General features: G+C 43.6%; 1 protein-coding gene across 1 annotated transcript in view; it reads left to right on the top strand.

Moving 5' to 3' along the window:
- Positions 1-13,453, top strand: part of lrrtm4l1 (leucine rich repeat transmembrane neuronal 4 like 1) — a 39,457-nt gene extending 26,004 nt beyond the window's left edge. Inside the window, exon 3 of the mRNA XM_062412259.1 lies at positions 11,978-13,453. Within this exon, the coding sequence (XP_062268243.1) occupies positions 11,978-12,043 (66 nt within the window). The 3' untranslated portion in view covers positions 12,044-13,453. The remainder of the gene's footprint in view (positions 1-11,977) is intronic.
- The last annotated feature ends 8,577 nt before the right edge of the window (positions 13,454-22,030 follow it).

Below are 22,030 nucleotides of genomic sequence, written 5' to 3'. Positions count from 1 at the left end.
TCCTCCTGCCCGATTCTTTTGAGAGCGATAGAAGTCTTTTGAAAAGCAGCCTTTTTTATCAAAAGGTCAAAGCCATTACCGATGCGGGGGGGGGGTGGCAAAGTGGGAGCGTAACTCTTCCCTCCTCTTTAAATAAGAACCGAGTTATCGGTGAACAAGCTACGGTCGTGCTGAGCAATTCAAACGCACCCGTACACAATAAAGTGGAACGATCACATCACGCGTTAAGTAGATACAGATTGATGTCTGCGAGTGGGGATAGTGGTGTGAATGTGACATTACGGCCCCATTACACCAGTCGTTTTAACCAGCTCACGTTGGAGATGAAATACAGATGAGATTTAAGGCTCTTTAGTTTTGACTGAGCCGTATATTGCAAATGTTATCGAGGCAATGCGGTTGCTTTTTACATTTCTCTCATCGCCACGCCAGGTAAATTATGACAAGCACAGTTAAACCGGTGTTATTCACGAGCACAGACGCACGGTTAAATGTAGAGTCAGGAGGTAATGTTCATCCATTAGTCACTGGGTTGGTGGTTTGATTGCCCCACTGTCTACATGTCCTTGAGCAAGACACTGATCGCAGTTCTGTCCTGATGCATGGCAGCTCTGTTTGTGTGAATGTGTGAATGAGAGAGGCGTCGTTAAGGGCTTTGTCGGCTAAGGTAGAAAAGCACTTTACAAATATTGTCTATTTATATTGTATGAGTGCGACTCAAGTGTTGTCGTCATGTCCTCTCATATCAGTTTGTCTGCTGGGTATTGTTTGTCCTGGACTTGTTTTGTCCAACTAATAATTCAAAACACAAAACTATTACAATTAAATGAGATCGTTTTAGTTGTGTCACATGTTGTGATTTGTTTCCATCACGATTCACAAATTGACATGATTGACAAGGACTTTTTAGACCAATGGCACTAAGTGTGTTATCCACTTAAAATCTGTTTTTGTCACATGGATCATCGTCTGTTTGATCAGCGACTTTTCCATCGTTGAACTCGAAGGGTGCTCGGAAAACAAATTCCTGGATTGGCCAATTTATCCCGTGTCCTCTTCCTTGAGTGATGTCCTGTCCCTTCACTGAATTATAATGGGAATCAGTTGTTTAGTTTTGTGGTGATCCTGCTGACTGAAAACGAAAAAACAAGTGAATCCTTGTCTCCTCCTTCAAAATACAAAGATCTGTAATACATCTGCAATAACCTCAGTCTGTTAGGTTGATTCAAAGACTGATGTTTCACGTATACATTATGAAACTATAGTTGTGCATTTTTGCAAAATACATTGACTTCCCTCTGGTTATACCCAAAGTGTGTGTCGTTTTAAAATGCGGCTCTTAAATGCCGGGGATTTTTCTGTGAAGTGTTCACTTTACATCCAGCCGTACCACTGCCATTAGAGCTCCATCAGTATTCATCACTCACCAGCCGCTCTGCATGGTCAAAATCAATTACTGAAGACACCACACACTCAGTATATGAACCGCAGCAGCACAGCGTCACGGATAAAGAATGGGCCTGTTTCAAAGGCTTAATTTGAGTTGACTTATGTCTCTTTTACTCCTAATAAAATAAGATTGCACCAATATCTGTCCGAACCAAATGTGCTCAATCATCCAAAAAGGTTTCTATCATGATTATAACAATGTGCAGGAGTCCATTTTAATTTACATCTGTCTCTGTTGTTGATGCCAAAATCCTGTCCGCTGGAAATAACAAAATAATAAAAGTGTTTACAACAATTCTATCACACTTAATCATATCACAATGCATTGTAATGCGTGGAGACAGGCCCCTGAATTGAGTTCCTGACTCAGGTACAGATTTTGATTCATGCGCAGCTGTTTTTCCAAGTCGATGTCGGTGGTAACGATTCCGACACGGTGACATTTTCACTGGAAGCTAATATTTAGTTTTGTCTGCTGCACGGTTTTGCTCAATATTACATGATTTCACACACCAGACTCTGTTCCCTTGTGTGGCTCCGGTAATGAGTTATTCATGCTTATAAAATGTTGATTAATTGAACTGTCTCAGGCCACAGAAATAATACACATGAGCTCTAATTTCGGACGACTTTTCCTTCCCCTCTATTAGTTATTATTGGGTTATTTCCTACAGGAAGTCATTACGGGCTGTCAAACGCTTTTCCATTGAATTTCTCTGCTGAGAATAAAAGTCAATAGAGGAAAATTAAGAGGTAAAAGCTGGCTTCGGTTGTGTGGCACAAATGAAAGGTGTTTTTTTATGCTTTTGCTTTCATTTGAGCCACTATTCCCGAATAAAAAGCCTTCGGTCCTTGAAGAGCGAAACAAAAAGCTTATTTTCATTCAAATTAAAATAAAAAACACAGTTTTAGAAATGTTGTGTTAGTTTGGGAGAGAGGTGTTGAGGTGACGTCCAGAGCAGAGATAAGAGGAAGCAGACAGGACCAGAGCAGAAAACCCTGTGACGCTCTACTTCCAGCCGGGCCCTGGGAGATACAGATGCGGCAGTGGACGTGTGCCCAGTGCAAAGCTGATTTGAAAACAATTGTTATGCAAAAGAAAATGGAAAAGTAGTCAACTGTCAAAGATGTTGTTGTTGTGTTATTAGCGAACGAGCTGCCCCTGCACAGTGTGAAGCCATTGAAGTACCGGCATGGTGACTAAATCCTTCGAACGAGCGATTCACAGATGTTTCTTCACAGAGAATTGAATCTCCAGAAAAGTTATTCAATCAGTTTTTGTATTTAAAGATTTAAATGCTGGTCAAAGGAATTGTCTGTCTCCACGGATGCTCTGAACACAGAGCTAATAGACTATGGTCAAAATAAGAATCAACAATTAGAACTAGAAAGGGACTGAGAGCATGTTCCATAAATATAAGTCCTCTAAACATGATCTTCCTCATTAGAAACCATTCATTTTTACTCAGAATTCAACGTAAAGAGTTGAAAAACACTCACAATGTTTAAAATTAATAAAAAAGCCTCGGATCTGATCCCTGATCCGGATCCACATCAAAATTCGATGGGTTCTTCCCTGATCCATTCCACATCCTTTTTTATGAAGCTTCATGTTAATCCCTCGTCTAGTTTTTTGCGTAATCTTGCTGAATATGAGACAAAGAAAAGCCGGCAAAATATAACATGAATATATAAAGTAAGGAATATATGTTTAATGGAACTCCGGGCGACATCAGTAGAATGCAAAACTTCTACCAAGCTAAACAATCCCACTGGAGTCTGTCTGGCTCTGAACCTGCACAGAGCTGCACAAACCACCAGATCTCAGCACGTCTGACTTGAATTCATGATTTTATGAGAAAGTTATCGAAATAAATGCCGCATATCAGTTCAGGACTTTTTTACATAATCTTGCCAGTAAACAGAAAAACTACAAAGCAGACAAGGTCAAATTAGGATAAGGAGATGTGATGTATTCACGGAGGACAGAGAGCCAGACAGGGCCGAGGCTTGTTCGCAGTCCCGCTGGTCCGAGGAGGGGAAATGCTTTGTGAGTCTCTCTGTGTCGGACTTGCGACTGCAGAGTTGTGTTTACCTGAAGCTCGTAGGCTGGAGGAGTCTACAGCCCAACCTTGAGAGGCTCATTCAACCTGCTCTGGTTCTGCAGCCTCGCAGTGTGCAGGTCGTGCAGAGTTGAGAGAGTAGATCACATGGTTCACCGCCCTCTGCTGGAGTCTATGGTCCTGAGCCCCCCCCCCCCCCCCACTTCGATGCTTTTCAACATAACCACTGAGGCCCCAGGGAAAGAGAATTGTTGTTCATTTCAAAACTGGTGGGTCACAGTGGGTGAGGGAAATGCCACTGCTTATTGCTGGTGAGTCACACATGTTGAATTGTTGCCTGTCCGCCTCCATTGTGTGTCTCTCCGCCTCCATTGGATTTTCGCTCAAACCAAAATAACGGCACATCATCATCCTCATAGCAACACGCAGGTTGATCCATCGTTGCATTGAGCTTTTTGAATTTGACTCAAAAATGAGATGTTTGTTTTTGTCTACTAGCACCTTTATCGGCAACACCTGTTGTCAGTCCCGTCCGTTGTGGTTGTGTTTTTTCCGTTGTGTGGCTTTTGCATTCCTGCTTTCTGTCAGTATGTTTGTGTTGACACAGCTGTTTGGAGCTGTTCAGGGTTCAGTGTCTTCCCCGAGGACACTCTGGACTGTGCAGCAGAGGAGCCGAGGGATTCAGCCACCGGCCTACTCGTTTGTGGACGACCCACTGTACCTCCTGAGCCACAGCATTCATTATGGTGAATGTGTTTAAAATATAAACCAAAGTCAACGTAATGATGGAGCTGCACCTGATTGCTACTTCTTAGTAAATCAGTCCTTTGGAATTTGCACAGGTGTCCTGCAGCTGTAGGGAAGAGTGTGACGTGTCTTCACCTGCACAGATAACAGAGAGATGGAGGGAGAGAAAGAGGGAGTGAGGTGGAAACGGAGAGAGGGACAGTTCTGTGATGCTTATCTCCGTGGAAAAGATCCTTTTAATATCCTCTCCTGTACGTGAGGCTCTTCTGTTTTCCTCCATCTCAAGTGAATTCCAGCTCTCAGGGGCGATAATCACTGAACCTGTGTGGCGGTGAAACCCTCTTTTAGATTTGGTGAAAGACGGTTACCCAGGCACGTCCACGTCCTCGTCAAGCCGGAGTCGGCCCACTTGTGTTTTAGCTAAGCTTACATGTTGCCTAGCGACGCAGCAGTAGAAAAATCAAAGGCATAGAAAAAGTCTTTATTATTTTTCGATGATGTTTTTAACCACAGGGGCTGAGATCACTGCTCCACCCAGGAAGCACTCCGTCAGGGAGAGGTATTAAATCAGTGGCGTGGCGGTTTGTGTTGCCCGGTGTAATGGACGACGCCGTGGACACGCCTCTCCGGGGACACGAGCAGAATACCTCCTCGGGAATTATCCCTCAGACGATACACGTGTCCTAACAAGGGCAAGAACGTATTGATTGCTTTGTTTTGTGAACGTTTTCCTTTGTTCAACACATGTAAAATAGATTTTTGTAATGTGAGCCAAATGATGAATATATGCGGTTGGGGGGGGGGGGGTCGGTGTTGTTCCTGATGTGGTCATCCATCACCTGCATAAATCACAATCATCATAAATCACAACCCTCGAGATCAGATAAACATGCATGTGCACGAACCTACATAAATGCATGTGAGACGTTTCATCAGGGACGTTCTCTCCGTATGCTCGCTGCTGCAGCTCCAGCGCGTGAGAGATTTCCTCCGGGAGACGTTCGGCTCCACCTCCACCTCCACACCGCGGGTCTGAATCTCCATGCTTAATGCACACACACACACACACACACACACAGAGCCGCTCACTGGTTAACTTCAGATGATGATGTTCTTTCAGAGCGGTTCACTCTCTCCGGCCCACTTACCGCACGAGTCTGTAAAGATTCTCCTGTAATGAAATACACATTTGGAGATGTCAGAGACGGGGATAGTGTGTGTGTGTGTTTTCTCAAACACTTCATGCTATCAAATAAAAAATTATGATTAATTTGCTGCCTCCTCTAAAAGAGACATTTTAGGCTTTTATTTTTCCTTTCCTCGAGGGTGTTATTCAGGTTTTTAAAAGTCCTTCAAAGATAAAATGCACATTATGAAGCCTGACTATTGGCAGGTTAAACACAATGAAGCTGCTCTTGTTGTTCTTCTAGTTGTATTATAATGAATTGTTGACACTAATACGTGTTTGTAAAGATTTTGTGTATCTATTGTTCAGCCTGTGTCTAGTGCAAATTTCACTGATACAGTTTTGCTTATTGGAGATTTCCCTTTCTTGATATCCTACAAATTCCTAGACGCTGTCTTAAAGCACGGCTGGAGGCAGAATATTGCACTTGCTTTATATATTCATACATTCAAGCTCTCAGCACGAATATTAATGTGTATATATACAGTAAATGTATATGTTTAAAAAGAGACAGGGACGCATTGGCAAAGGCAGAACAAGATTAAATCCCACAGACGTGCTGGTGGAGCTACGAAATCCCATAATTAATTTTCCCTGATACATACATGGCATCATTAATATGCTGCGTTAATAGCCGGGCACAGCTGCTTTGACCTTGCTGCAAACAGAATTAGACGTGTTTGATGAACGACTTTTTGTCAGACCATTAGTGAAGGAAGTCCATTACTTTGCCTTTTGTGTTCCCAGTGAACTGTGTCGTGTTCCCAGCGAGCGGCTCCCTCGTTACCTCAAACCTGTCCACGTCTTTTTCCCTCACTTTGATTTCCAGCTCTTTCGCCTGCAACTGAGACATCAAACAATAGTGAATCAATACGTAGATTTTTTTTTTCTTTTTCTTCAAGCGAGAAATGTCACTCGGTCACGATCAAACCCGGGGACCGAGAGTGTGTTTGCGTGTCAGCGAGAGCTTTGGAGAAAAGACTAAGTATCTGTGCTGCAGAGATCAAGAGCTTATTCAGGCATCAGCTCCCCGGGAAGACTTTACCTCAGATAATTGTTGTTCCCCCTTTAAACGAGAATAAGCCTGGCTTTAATCTGTCCTTTTGTCTGTATCCTAAATGGAGATTAGAGCGGAGCCGTGTCAGTCATGATCTCAACTGACGTGTACATCTAAAACGGGAAACTGCAAACACACAAACACACAAACGCACACACGTTTTTGCACATACGTGGCCGACATGAGAGCAGCTGTGCTCGTAACGCACACACCTCGATGCCATCGCCAAAGTCGCAGTCCTCTCCTCACGTTCAGTGGATCCTTCCTCTGTGTTCCCAGGTCTTTAGGGGAAGGAAGGGGGAACATGGCAACTTCACACAAAGAGGGTGTGGAAGGGGAACAAGGTAATTGGAACCCTGAGTGGAGTTCGGAGGCTTGGGATCACTTTCTCTGAGTGGCTGGCATATGTCCGTGTTGCTTCCAGCTGTCCCGGCTCTGAGCAACCTAATGATCTTATGTCTGCATCCTGCTAATTAGTGTCCTAATTAAAAACACATAAAGGTGTTCGGGGGGGTGGAAGTCACTCTGGACATGTAACCTGTGTTCTTGAGAAAACCAGAGTTCATCACAGGAGGGTATTTTCCTACATGGCAGGAGCAACATTATGATTTTTATCGATTTTAGCTGATATGTTTGAATATCTAGGAGGTAAATTCTCATCTGCATGTGTTTGTTTGTCTGCTGTTTAGCTGGATTAAGCAAAATCTACTGTGAGACTCGGTCGGGTGGGATGTGGTTCAGAGAAGAACCAGTTCAATTTTGCATCGGGGGGAAAATTCAGGATATTTTGTTCACTTTCTCTAACATTTTCCTTAATTTCTCAGAAAAGAACCCATGGCTCTTGATGAACAAGGCAGATATTTGAGAGTTTGTTCAATGTGTTGTGTCGATTCAAAGTCAGAAACTGGATCTAGTGAATTTAAAAGCGGTTTCATGAGGACACTGTTGGGGCCTTGGCAGAGGTTTGCGCTCTTTAATGCCTTTTCTACTAATACAACCACTCAGGAATATTCACAATGTATTAATAAAACTGCCATATCTCAGGCCAAGTTTAGCAAAAACCTGCAGACCCCACCGGTTTCCATCCACTTATTTTTATGTGTAAATTAAAAAAAAAATACTCACATTACTGCAAAATATGTTTGGTGAAATGAAACGCAGTGAAAACAGACCTGGTGGATAAATCGTGAAGCAGGTGAAACGATCTTCACTCGAACATCAGCCGACGCTTCCTTTACGATCGGCTGAGGGGAAAGAAAACGGCGACAAACGAGCGAATGTATTTGTGTGTGTGAGGCGATGAGGAGAGTGTAACATTACTCAAATTAATGCAGCGCATAAATCAAACCTAAACGCCGTATATCCATCATACCTTTCCACCGTTTGAGGTTTGAACGACTCTTTCAATTACATTATCTTTATGCTCTCTTCTTTCTCGGCGGTTTAATGGCGTTTCCCTGTAGAGTTATTGCCCCCAGCTGTTTATCTTGATGCCCTCCACCTCCAATATTTGCATAAAAAGTAGTAGATCAAAGTGCACGTTGGATAGTATTTTATTTTTTATGAATTTCTGGTTCAAATTTCCGCAACATCTGGAACGAGACCCGTGGGACCTTTTGTTTGTTTTCAATTTATTATCAATATCGTATTTTATTCCTTATTTAAAGAAGCCGATTCCATTAGGAGACAATATCTGTTCTGCCAGAGAGGCCTGGTCGAGATGAAGCAATGAAATTAAAGTTGTATACAAATACAAGCAGGGACAAATAAAAAGAGATACAGGAACAAACATGGGGGAAAAAATGGTAATATAAAAGTAAATATAAACAATATAATATTGCCTTTCTATAAAGCAGCTTTCAAAAACAAACATATATTATAAAGACTTTATTTGGACTTTGTTCAGTTTTCATGCAGCAGTAAAAACACTGGAGGCTGCAGAAGTTATGTCAACTTTGTTTTTACAAAATGAACGAACAGGATCTGCAGCAGAAGAAACCTATCTACTCTATTCACATTAACCTTATATGGTTTTGCTTATGGAATATAATCAATACTGGGTTATAGGAGTGTGACTGGTAATATTCTCCAGAGCTGTGTATAGGCTCATGAGGGCCGTGCATGTACTTGGATTAAATCCTTCATAAAGTACATAGTAAACTTTTAAGAGTTTACTTTGTTAAGTAATGTCCACCACGACAGGGGACGAGTCCCCCAGAGGATTTCTCTCCTTGAGCTTCTGCTGCTGTGACAGTGGAGACTACATGAGCCAAGTCCTCTCCGAGTATCAAGGCAACGCTGTCCAGCTGCCAGCTTCTCATAACTTCTTCCTCCAATAGCTCGGAGCTTGTTTTTGCATAGAAATGCCATATTTGCAATAACATTCTCGAGGGTATGTGAGGTGACAAGATCTGAAATGGACAGTGAGTGTTTGTCCTTTAGGTAAAAACTAAAAATCCTGCTCCGCGCTCCAAACTTTTAGATCACACTGCAATTTTCAAGATGTGTCCTGACAGCTGGCTTGTCACTGGACATCGCATTAGCCCTGGCATTTCGTATACCTGGTGCTGTGTGAGAAAGTGACAGGGCTTCTCTGTGATCCGGAGCGGTATTAATAACCAAAAAGCTTCACCTCTACCTCACACTGCCATCCTGAATTAGTGGTGAGGAAGAACCCTTGACCACAATGTTCTGGAAGCAGAGGAAGCTGCCTCGGTTTTCGTTTTAGAGAAAAACTGCTTTTGTGCTACTTTCGTGGAAATGTCAGCCGGATCTTCAGATGTTGCCAGAGGCGGGTGGAGGAGGACAACTTCTTCCTCAAATACAGGTGGTGATGTTTTGGAAAGGCCACAAATGTTGCCCTAGAAAATAACCTTTTAAAAGCAGCAGAAGATCATTTTAGTTCCAGCTCTAACACATCGAAGAAGTCAAACTACAAAACCTCCTCTCGGTCTCTCTCGTCCCCATCAAGGAGGCGAATGGTCGGTCTTGAATCCCGGGGGGGGCAGACGGGATGAGGTTTGGTGTGAGTGTGTTGAAATAAAACATCCTTAACTCTCCAGTGCACTCGTGCAAAGTGTTGGAGAAAAACTCAGCCTCCAGCTCATGGCTGAGAGCCATCGAACGGCTAATGAGTGTTTGCAAAGTAGCCGTTGGAAAAGGTGCGAGCACTAGAGTGAATTACAATACTCCTCATTGGGCCCGACACCCTTGAAGACAATCATGTTGGAGAGGCATAATGTGTTTTGGCAAACAGCAGCTCAGATATATGTGAAGTTGTGCGTCATTAGAGTAACAAAACAAAATGAAAACCAGAAACGACAACAAATTAAAAGCTAACATTTGGTTCTTCTTGTGCAAATTGTGAGATTTTACCATCAAATCAAATTTCTTTTAAATCATGTGACACATTTGCACTCTGGACTCATTCAGCTCCAACGTGGCTGAGAGTAAAAGGAAGACGTCAAATATATATATACGTCTATAAATGTAAATACAGTACCAGCAATAAACAGAAATATTCCAAGTTGTCATGTTTGGTGTAATAACAGGTTTCTTTATTATTATTCCAGATAAACAACCCTGTCAATGGCAGCACTTTACTGGTTTCAATGGGGCAATATTGAGTACGGCTATCAATTACTGTGTCATTACACTGCATGTTGTGTTGGATGTGAGTTGTGATGGTGTGAATTATGGTTAATTGATCTCAATGCCCCCTGCTGCCTCGCCTGTCAACTGGGCAGATGAACTGGGAGCCGAAGCTAATGCACTGGTCGCCTATATACTCAATCGAATCGAATGAATGAATGGAAGTCAATGCAGTGTCCTAACAAGGATAGCTGCACAGACTCACGTATGTGTGTGTGTGTGTGTTTGTGTGTTTGTGTGTTTGCCTGGGGAGGCCTGCGTCCCTCAGCGCTTGTGTTGACATTAATGTGCGATTGTGCACACACAGCACAGCCCGGGCCTTTGCTGCGAGTCCTTTCCCTGCTCGTGCCCGTGCACCTCTGAAAGTGTCCGAGGCCCGACAACGTGCACAGCTGTCTGCACTTCACTCACACTCCACCTGAGAGGGAGATAAAGAGTGGAGTGAAGACTTGTCAGCTTGTTTGATAAGGTTTGAATCAGAGTTCTGCTCAGGGATCACTCGTCTGAGATCTGCTTTCACGCCGACAACAAGCTCAGCCTGGATTCTGAAAGCTTGGAGGATTGCTTGGCCCGGCAAGACTTGCAGCATTTGTGTTATTAAGGCAACGTGTTTTTTTTACCTGTAGCCAAAGTCCCAAATAGGCTCTTTTTTTAAAGGTTAAGTCGTCAAGTGGAGAGTTTCCAAGCACAAACGCTGAGAGGCAATCTGGGATATACTCCTCCGCCCCCCCCCGTCAGTGTGGAGATCACTTCATAAATGGGAGCAGAATGTCAGAGTCTCTTATTAATTTGAAACAACATTTCCACGGCGCCGAGGTGACCTGTGCGAGAGCGCTGACATTTAAAGGTCCCGAATTATTCACTTGTCATGATTTTCTAATTTGGAATTTTCTAGTGATGCAAATGTGCCAGCTGTGCAGATAGATCATTTCCACTGAGTGTGTTTTGTACTGCGTGAAGAGGTGTTACTACACATTACATGAGCAGTACATCCAGGAAACGAGAGCGTGTCCAGGTATTATATTTTAGCGTTATTGAAAAAGTATTGAGTAAAGTACCATTATGTTTTTAAATTGCCACCTAGTCAGTACATGACGGAAAGGTTGCCTTTATTATTTGCGTCTGCATTCTCCAGATAAAAAAATACAAGATATACTTTCATACATTCCCTAGAGAGGAAATAAGTTTGACTCAGCAGTGCAGCGGCAAATGTTGAAATATAATAAGAATCCAGAATAAATCAGATACAAAAATAACCATAACTCTATTCAATGCAATATAATCCTGTACTTGCACCATAGGGGCCACATGCAGTTCATCAACATGTCTCTGATCTGAGTGAGGAAAAGAAGTTTTACATTAAATATCTGATGATGAGGTAACACAGGGAAAATATATTCCTTTTCATAAATCCATGTAGAATGCCCAGCTCGACTGGAGGATAATTGAAATCTCAAATGTCGCGAACAATAGCTGACACGACGTGACGGAGTTGGTTTTTTTATTTGATTATTTTTGGCTTTAATTAACTTTTCTCCTCCTAATGAAAGCTTGTGTGAATCCGGCGCCCCGGCACTGGGGAAGCCGGTCCACCTAAAGCCTTTCTGAGCTATCTGAGCACTTGATGTTTCATCATCTGCTTAATTGCTCACCCTAATTTGCTTGGCTGGCACCGGCGCAGCCCCATTGTGCTGTTATCAAATCACCGGGCACTGTAATTAACTTTACATTGTAACCACCACCTCTTGTAGCTGCGACACACCAGCTGTTAAAAGGGGTTCTAACTTTCGCCCGTCTGTGTTTTTCTTCTTCTCCTCCCGGCAGAACGAGTACACGTGTCCGCGCCCGCTGCCCGGCGCCTGGCTGGGAGACGTGCCCACCATCCGTTAGCCCACAGGGACACAGGGAGGGGCCACGTGTGACCACAGCAAGGATCCCTACTCCAACTGTCCACATCTGAGAATAAATTCGAGAACGCTCCTTCGACGAGGAGAGAACACTGTCTTTTTCTTTTTTGTCAAGATTTTATAACATCCTTCGTCTGGCCTGTTGTCGTCGACCATCGTCTGTTCCCTAAAGGACACGTGTGGGAACACAGTCCTGCTGGTGAATAGCACAGCTCATGGTCGAACACTCATGAGCACTAATGGACGAGCAACATGGAAACTGTAGAGGTTATTGTCTCCATGAGGACAACGCGGCTTCGCCTGAAAAACACTGTAAAGTTTCAAGAGGCTTTAAAAAGAGAAAATGAGTTGTTTGAATTTAAACTGCACTGAACAGGTAGCTCCGACCTCGGTGCTGACAAGGCCGTGTGCAACATGAAGTGGGTTTTGCATATTCTGATTCCACAGGAAGCTTCGTGTTTCTCATCTTTCGATTTAGTTTTGTGGGTGAAAGACTAATCAAAGGCCAGGATGATGTAAATGTGCCTCACCGGAGCGGAAACTTCACGACTCACTGGTTTTTTCTCTGTGCACCTGTCAGTGAAGCTGGAACCTGCTTCTTCTTCTTCTGCTGGAGATCGAGTCAGCGGCTGGAAGATTGTTTGAAGCGTGTGGGAAAGATCCCTGCAGGGAAGCAAGCGATCGCCCAGCCAGTGACATCTGCTGAGGTTGTTTTTAATTTGTTTCTAATCCCAGCCACGCCTCGACGATGTGGTTTGATCCGGACGGGGAACGGGGAATCACACGCAAAAGAGGGCGGGGAACAAAAAAGAGAAAAAGCTCCTATCGAGGGTTAAATTGTACTTTTCTGCAGTTGTAATGTTGTTAATGTTGTACTTTAATGAATATGTGTTTCTGCCATTTTCAAACACCAAATACCAAAGAGCCAAAACGGAGCGTTTTTCTGCCCCTGGCTCTCCAAACCACGGGGGCGGCGACAGATCCCGGAATTTGATCCCCCAGGGAAAAAATCAAAAGAAGCCTCGACTCCTCCTCTCACGCCCGGCAGTGCTCTGGTCACCCAACGGGCTTTTTAATTTTTTTCATGTGTGTAAACGTGTGTTACGTCTTCGTGAACCAATCTCGCAACGGCAGTCTTCACTAGGAGGATCCTGCCTGAAAGATAACTTTGATCCACTGCTGTATGTTTTCTATGACTTATTATGTTTAACACGAGCTTCACTTTCCCTGACGGTGATCAACTCTCTCTCCCCCCCCCCATCCTTAAAGAGAAAGCGAAAGTTTCCTGCCGTGCACCCCCCCAACATCATCTTTCTACGTCAGAAAATGCTAATTTTCTATTGTAAATTTCTGCTTCTTCTCCCCCCCCCCCCCACACCCCCCTTGATATTTAGTAAGCACTTGTATTCTTTGTTCACTTTCAACAGTATGTTTTATAATGAAAATGATTATGACTTTACTGGTGAGCAATATGAATTGGTTCAAATTAAAATATTCATTAATCATTTCTTTTGTGTTGAAACTCTGTGTGTGTTCCCCCCCCCCCCCCCCCCCCCCCCGAGTCTGTCACATCAACATTAGCCTCATTAATTTAGAGAGCAGAACATCGACCCCCGTGCGACCGCTCTGTTTTCACGGTGACGCTCACCAGCCCCTAATCACGCTTCCCAGGGAATGTGTCGTTCCACATCCGCTGCACTCGGCTCATGTCAAGCTGTCAGCCCGAGGTCCAGATGGCCGATCTGTCCGCGGCTCCCTGTGGTGTTTTCATATACACCTAAGTGCCCCCCCACGTCTCACTGCCATCTCCCACTCGCTCGTCCTGCCTTTCTCTCACTCACGTTCACTTCCTTCCCATTATTTATGACATTTCTGGTCGTCAGCGTCTCTGTCTCACTCTGCTTCCTCCCCGTCTGTCCAAAGGGTCACTTCCCCCCAAGTCACAGACATTCTTTCTTCTCTTTGGGGACATCTGTCCACGCCGATAGTTTCAGATTGAAACTTTCTTTCCTATAAATGGGGTGACGGATAAACACAGTGGCGAGTGTCATGCACGACAGCAGGGCTGCAAACAACAACTACACAATTCATTACTTATTAATCTGATTATTATTCAACCCAAGGAATGTATAAGAAAATAGTCCCTCCCAGACTCCTCTGGGGTTTGGTCTGAAAAATGGTCCAAAACACCAAGATGGTTAAAACGTAGGGTTGATAACGTGCTTCTGGAAAACTTAGTTTGAAATCCTCACAACCCGATAGCTTCAATTATTAAAAAATCTGAAATTTTTTTTAAAAAATAAGAAAACCAGTTTCTGTAGATTTGCATGGTGTAGAGATGCTCGTCAGAAGTTAGCGAGTGAATCTCAAAAGAGTCGTCATCTGACAGTTATCAACCAGCTCACGTTTAAGTGTTTCGGGAGGAGTAGCTTTGACGAGGGGGCAGTAGGATTTTTTTTAGCCTTTTACTTTGAAAAGGTCACCTTGTTGTTGTCCCCGACTTCCCTGAGCCAGAAGTGTTGTCACTGTGCAAACACACCAAACTTTTCTTTAGGAATTCGAAGACTCTTTAACTGATCTAAAGTTCACTATGACTCAGGTACTTGCGGGGCCCTTAAAAACGCTGACTCACCTACCCACTCACCAAAGTGACACAGCACAAGAACAGGCTTTGGGAGAGTGTGGGGGGGGGGGAGAATGACAGGCACCATTCTTCAAAATGATTTTCAAGCTGCCAGTTGAAGGTTAAAACATTGCACAATGATGCAAGTTTTAAACTTCTGGAAAGTTTCTAGAAAAACATTTTGACATCACGTCCTTGGGATCTGAGTAACTGAGGTTTCCATTTTATAACACAACTGCAAACCTTTATGACGGATAGATTAATGAATATAAGATGTTGCCCATTAGAGATATTTTTCGGGGCTTTCTGTTGGTTGAGGAAATTTCGAGAGACTTGATGCACAAAAAAATCCAAGTACCGAAAAATCCAGAGAAGAGCTGAAGCGAGGAAATGTGTCCAAGCACCAACATATCTGAGTGTAAGCGAAAAGTGTGAGCACAAGCACAATCAGGGGCTATTTTAAATGAATCTCTGCAATTAAATCCATTAGTCCTTCCCTCAAACTGAACGGCCACGCTCTTGAACAAAGATACACAAATACTCATCCATGTTATGCACACACTTCTTCTACTGCGGTAGCTCTGTCTCCCTGCTTCATATCTGCTGCTGTTGATCTCTGGAACTCAGCCTGCTGCAGGTCCACGGGCAGCACAGACAGGCCTGTGTGCCTGGGAGCAGACACCATGCATAATTCATCCCGTTTGGGTTCCCCCGTCGACCCGAGTCCAAACAGTTGGCTCCCTTTAATGTTTCCACCAAGGGGGGGGGGGGGGGGCGCCAGGACGATGTTCAGCCATAAGCAAAACACACCCATCTGAGATTTATCCAGCCGCTGCGGTGACATCGTAAACATCGTAACTTCCACGTGACGTCTTCCTCACTCAGCTCGGACTGGAATGATAGAGGGTCAGTTTTAATTGTGTGGGGGAAACCTCTGGAGAATTAGAAATGCACAAACAGGCCGAGCATGATTATAGATAACATGAAGACACTTTAGAAGAGCTGTAAAACAAATGGAAAGAAAGAGTTTTCGTGACTTCACAGTGACTTGGGAGAGGACAGATGATTGGTTGCACATTTCCAAACCTGTCAAGACTGAGACATTATACAGAGAGCGATCCTGTCGGAGCAAGAGGACACAGCTAAGATAATCAGCATCCCCTTCTGAGCCTTGATGTATGTTGTTTTATCCCTTAGAAGAATTTTATGACTGGTGAAGCATGAAAGGAAAGCGCATAACAAGTCGTTTGATTCCCGTGTTCCTCCTCCTCTTCCTCCTAATTCCCTTCAAACAAATTTGCCACTGATAACTTTGCCTAACCTCACAGCGCCTGACTCAGCGCTGAGTCACTCTTTTATGTAAGGCGTGTTAATTACGCTTGACACTCCGATGCAACGTTTCATTCAGGAGCCATTCGGCGGTGTCTGCGCCTCTCGAGGAAATGACTCCTAATCACCCGAGTCCTCGTAATTCTACCAAAAACCTGAAGTTCAGCTCAGCAGGAGCGGCTCACACAACATCTACCGGGGCGTCGGGAGTAATTAGTCGACGGCTGCCTGGGAGAAGTGAGTTAAAACACCAAACGTCCATCACTGGACAAATGGCGAGGCTGTTAATGTCGGTGCCACTTGTTCAAAAGCAGGAAAATCACAAGTGGTGTTCAACAGATCATCTGCTTCAGCCATCTGCCGCTGACTGGGGCAACTGCAGGGTTCTCTGTGGAGATCATCTCCGATAGCGTCATCACCAACGGCTGGTCTGATTCTTTCCTCCTTCGCATCCTTTTCTCAAACCTTCAATCAGGAAGAGCAAACAATGCCATGGCAAAACGAAGGGAGTGTTTACTTCTTTGACAGTGAATCATTGATTCTGAGCACGAAGCTCGAGCCGCGTTGGAACCTTTAAAGAAGTTTTTCAAAGTCAGAAGCTTTCACATCTGCAGCCTGAAGCCAGAGTGTCGTGATCGCCTCCTGGTGGCTGGCTGCAGTGTGGGTGATAAACCCCTCCATGTTAGTAGATGGGAGCAAATTAAAAAGTCCAAATTAAAGCTGAATAGGTTTTACTCAATGATGGCTCCTGTTATTTTCAGCAGTTCTAAAAAAAACAAGAAGGAACATATTAGGAGTCAGGGCATTGAGAAGGAGCTGAATTACATTAATCTCATTCATTAGAAAGTGGTTTATTTCATGAATGTGGAGTATGTTGATATTCTGTGACATTCACCTTCTCCTCCACTCAACAGCTAATCGCCCACCTTTGTAGAAAACTACTATCTGTACCATCAGGAATGCAGAGAATCCAAATTGGATAATTCTTCCAATACGAAGCACCAGGCCTAGATATTAAAATCCTGCCTTGGAGCAGAATATCTCATTTTATGAAAAACCCTGTGGCCCTGATAAGCAGCAGATGACCATCAGTACCAGGACCTGGAGCTTAAGGTTTGGTCTTGATTGCAGAATAAAGCCCTGAACGGGAGCTCAGCAATATGATCGCGTATCATAGCAAGCTGCCTCATAAGACCTCTGCTTTGAGGGGAAATTGTTTTCTAATATTTACCTGAATACCAAGTCCATATGAGACATATTGGTTTTCCCTTGAATCTCATAATACGGGGAAATTATTGCCTGAATGGGCTGTGGAGAAAAACAGCGGTGAGTTTGAGTTTGAACCAAAAACAAAACAGATCAACAAGCATCACAACTAAATTGTCCCTTGACGCACAAACATGAGAACCTGTCGATAAGACAGAGGAAGAGCATCACGATGCACTCAAACTACACATCAGCTCATCCACAGGATATTAACTCACAATCAATACGGATACAAAGGATGCACCTGAGATAACACTATACCATGAGAGTACACAAAGGAATCCTGCACACACAGCAACATCAAGCTAACAACACAGTGATGAAGCAGAAGCATCGTCCCTTGTTGAAGAGCAGCAGGGATCTCTGGCCTCTCAGCTGATGATAAATCCATCTCAGGGAAATGCAGGTGTTGACACAAGGTCCAAGTTCCTTATACTCAAAGATTCAGAGTCTGGATCATTTTGGTTCTTTTACACATCGTTAAATTTGATCTGGAGATGTCGGAGCTGAATCCATGAACCTTCACCCTGTGAGTGTGCAGTCCTCCTCAGGTTAGCTGCATCTGTCCCTGCTCCTAACAGAAACCCATTTCAGCCTCGTCAAAATCATTTCTCAAGAGACTTTCTCAATTAAAGTAAAATAGTCAGAAGGTTTTTCTTTTTAGAGGAAAGCACAGGCGGATGCAGAAAGAAGAGAAAAGTGCAGGAACACTTGAGATGTTTGTGAAAGGCTTCATTCTGTTTCTTGGCCAATTTGGACCCATCAAAGATTTATTTTACTTAGCTGAAGGTAAAAGTACCTTATTAATGCAGACGTGAAATGATTTTCACGAGAGGCCTCCAGTACAGTTTCTCCAAACAATATTCCCTAACGGTTCTTTGGGCTTTGCACTGCGGCTCAGTCATGATAAAGTCCCTCTAATGATGGGGCACTGTGTGAAAAGGAAAAAGGATTCCAGGCCATAAATGTATAGATTCATACCCCATTACTGGTTTCAGATAAAAATCCCATCTAATGGACCTTCCTTTACTCATTCAAAATGTTCTGTTCTGCAGTACATCTCCTCTAAGAAGCCACATTAAAGCAAAATAGCCCGTGTCTGGAATATTATACGTGTTCACTCTTTGGGTTTCATTTCTAAATTATTACATGAAATATGCACCAGTAACTTTAATAGTGATAATCACAGTAATTACTTATGTTAAAGGTTAGATGGTATCCTGCTTGGAAACAGGGGAGAAGCCTGCAGGACGTATTTTGTGTCCCCACGTCCTCACCTCACCCCAGGAGCACAGTCCGGTGCAGGACCAGGGGCTGATGGAGTTTCTCCGTGTTATCGTCTTTGTTGTTGCACCTTGTCGTTGGCAGAGATGCTCTCTGATAATGAGCCAGAATGGAGAATAGAAAGCGTCGAGCACATAATAAGTTCATTTTTCCTATTTGTCATTTAACTGGACTTGGCCCTCGGAAGAGGAGAAATACAAATGGTTTGTGGAGCATGATTTAATTCAATAATTCAATATAATTCAAATCAGCAGACTTGCCCGTTAACAAGCTGTTCATCGAGCAGCTGAATTTCCCTTTTCCAGCCTCATTAGCATTACAGCTCAATGCTGCATTTGTTGCTCTCCATTTTCTCTTTCAATCTGTTTATTGTGCAGACAAACCACTTATTACAATCAGCTCACCTCCTCCTCTCTCTCCTCGTCGCTGGACGGGACATCGGGTGAAGGATTTTCTTTAAGAGTGGATTCCTGCCAAAGTCACTTGTGTAGCAGTGAAGCCGGCAAATTCTTCTGAACAAGATTCAACACCAGCACTGACTAACTGCACCTCAACCTGCACTGAGCAAATGGAAACAGCATCTTTACTCTTAAATAACTCAACTATTAATCTTTATGTTCTGTAATTATTATATGCCTTGAAACACAAGGAAACTTTGTAAAAAATATTTAGCTGTGTTGCTCTGTCCAAATAAAACCAAGTTTATTAATAAATAAAAGGTGAAACAACCATGGGCAATCACGATGCTATAAAATTCATAAACTGAACACAAACAATTCACCAAAACTGCAAAACAACACATCATAAATGCTCAATGCAAACATGAACACATTCACAGCCTTTTCAAGTTGCTTCAGAAAGCAGAAGAGGAAGTTGCCTCTGTCAGATTTCCCTCAAGGCTTCTCAGGCCTCAAACCTCAAAAGCTTGAGCCCCCTGTGGACTTACTATGAGCCTTCTTTCAGCTGACCTGACTGGTCTCGGCCATCCAGCCCAGTTAAAGGCTTCAAAAAAGGCAGCAGAGACTCCCCAGCCAGCGCAGAGTCCAACTGGGAGCCAGTCAGACAAATGAAGACCACGGTGAGGTCAGGTTTTCTCCCCGAGCAGCAAGAGCAGCTCGGCTCTCTTCAGTTTACCAGGGAATTTCATACAATTGATTATGTGCTAAAATCCAAATGGTTTTAAGAGACGGAGCTGGTAGCCTATATTTTCCTCAATGAAATCACTGGGCTGTGTCTCCTACGGGGGCATATTAAGGATAAATTAGACCCAGGATTAAATCCAGTGACTGCACAACTGGGGTAGCCCATAAAATAGATGTAACAGCCTTTAACAGTTGATTTTAGAGTTGTTCCTAAATCATCAAGCCAAGAATTCGACCACGTATAACAAAGGTAAAATGATTCCAGGACCAATGTGCAGTAAAGAGGAGTTCTGACCTCCTTGGTCACAGAGATGTCGTCCATCTCTCTGTCCTCAGGTCTGTTCTCGGGACAACTTAAGCAAAAGTACAGATTTACCAACATCCGCATTCAGACATAATCTGATTTGAAAGAATAGGGTTTTCAGGACTGAGACTGAAATAACCATCAAGACAGATGCTGGTGCATATTGTTACTGTCGCATCCCCCCCCCCCTCCCCAGGGCCAAGGGGTTCTTCACTGAATCCAAGCATGTGTTATTTTTTCCGCGACTGACACATGTGGGCGGCGAACATTAAGAAAAGAGATTCTCTTTCTGTTGCACTGATTTTCAAGGATCCTTTTTTCTCTCGGAGAGGGACAGTGAGAGCAGCTGGCCTTCAGCGGAGAACTTAACGTAAAGAGCACTAACAACCGGAAAGACGTCCGCCTCACCAACACTCATCGCCTTCAGCTATTGTCATGGTGCTCAAAGTCAGTTTTTTACTGGACGTGATGCTTCTCTTCCGCTGCGGATTATTTTACGTGCATCTCTCACATCCACATCTGTGAGCTTCCCTGCTCGTCCTCATCCTTGTCCCTGCCCTCGGGCGGAATCGTGGATCTGTTGAAGAGGAATGTGGTATTCATGAATGTTGGTTCTGGTGCGGTGCTATCGTTCTGCCTGTGCATCCTCCTCTCAGGATATCTGTACACCTGAGTGGAAACCCGTCTGTCAGATTCGTTCTGGCACCGACTCGGCGCTGTGTGTGTAGAGTTGATTCATTGCTGGCCTTGATTCAGCCTGGACGAGCTTAAAGAAAAGAACAGGCGGCTGATCCAGTGCTGAGTGCAGGCTGGTGATAACAAAGACAAATAGTGAGCCTTGGCACCGGAGGGCCGTTCAATGATCGGTGAGTGTGGGGATCCTCCCCTGGACCGAACTGGGGACTGAGAAGAATCCTTTCAATCAACAGGGCAATCAAGTTCATTCCACTTTGTCTTTTTGGTTCTTGCAGTTCTATCTACAAGAAAGAGCACAGACCAGTGTGTTGCCTCTGGGAACTGTCCAATATTTTCTTCAAATACATTAATAAAAGCAAGAGCAAAAAAAAAAAACGTATAGTAGAGTGGGTAGATGAACATTCAAGATGGAATGTGAACATCTCCGAACTTAATATTGATTAGGGCAAAGGCAAATCCGAATATAAATACTTTTAATGTGATATCCCAAATAATGTTTTAATATTTAATATTTGTTTGTGTGTCTGTCTGCAGGACTGCAAAAAAATTGCTGAAACTTGTTAGGTGGGAAATTAGCCACAAAAGAGCCAATTAAATGGCGAGATTCAATATGCCACATCACACCTGCTTGTCGCCTCATCGCACAAAGCACCTTCTTGAACACGTGACGCAAACCGCTGCTGCAGAGTCGACACCAGACCTTGAACTTTAAGAAGAAGTACATCACACCACAACTCATTAAGTTTTCAAAACAGACTCAGAAATCAAAAAAACTATGTTGCAGACGACTGAAAGAGGAGCAGAGGCCGTGAGACAACCTTCAGCAACATTCACTGAGAGGCAGTTGATTTGTTATTTGCATAACAACAGAGTAAAACGCTGTAGAAAGGTAATTACCATTGTTGAATCAACCACTCGCTGACATGATTTAAAATAAGGAAACTTTGCAGAGGGAAGAATTTAATCAGAAGCTGCTGGATTGGATTGGATTGTAATTGTGCTCTTAGGAGGTCCTGTGTGTCGGGATAACACAGTGTGCACATAACGTGTGATATCAAGTGCGACTGCTTAAAGAGAGAAGCTGGTTTAAAAACCTGAGCAAATGGCTGTTTACAGTCACATACACTGGTTTCCACTGTACTGCATTGTATGAATTTTTAAAGTTGATGTTGTTGCCCGAGGGGGAAACACTGAGGCAGGTCCTACGACAGGGTGTTTACACGGGCTGCAGTAAGTGCAGCAACATTACCTTGAGCCATTACCGGAAATCTTTTATTGGATATTTGAAGAGAAACAATTGGCACAAGATTCACACAAACACACACA

The sequence above is a fragment of the Platichthys flesus genome, chromosome 19 (genome assembly GCF_949316205.1).
Source record: "Platichthys flesus chromosome 19, fPlaFle2.1, whole genome shotgun sequence".
Classification (NCBI taxonomy): domain Eukaryota; kingdom Metazoa; phylum Chordata; class Actinopteri; order Pleuronectiformes; family Pleuronectidae; genus Platichthys; species Platichthys flesus.
This window is presented reverse-complemented; position numbering and strand designations above follow the sequence as displayed.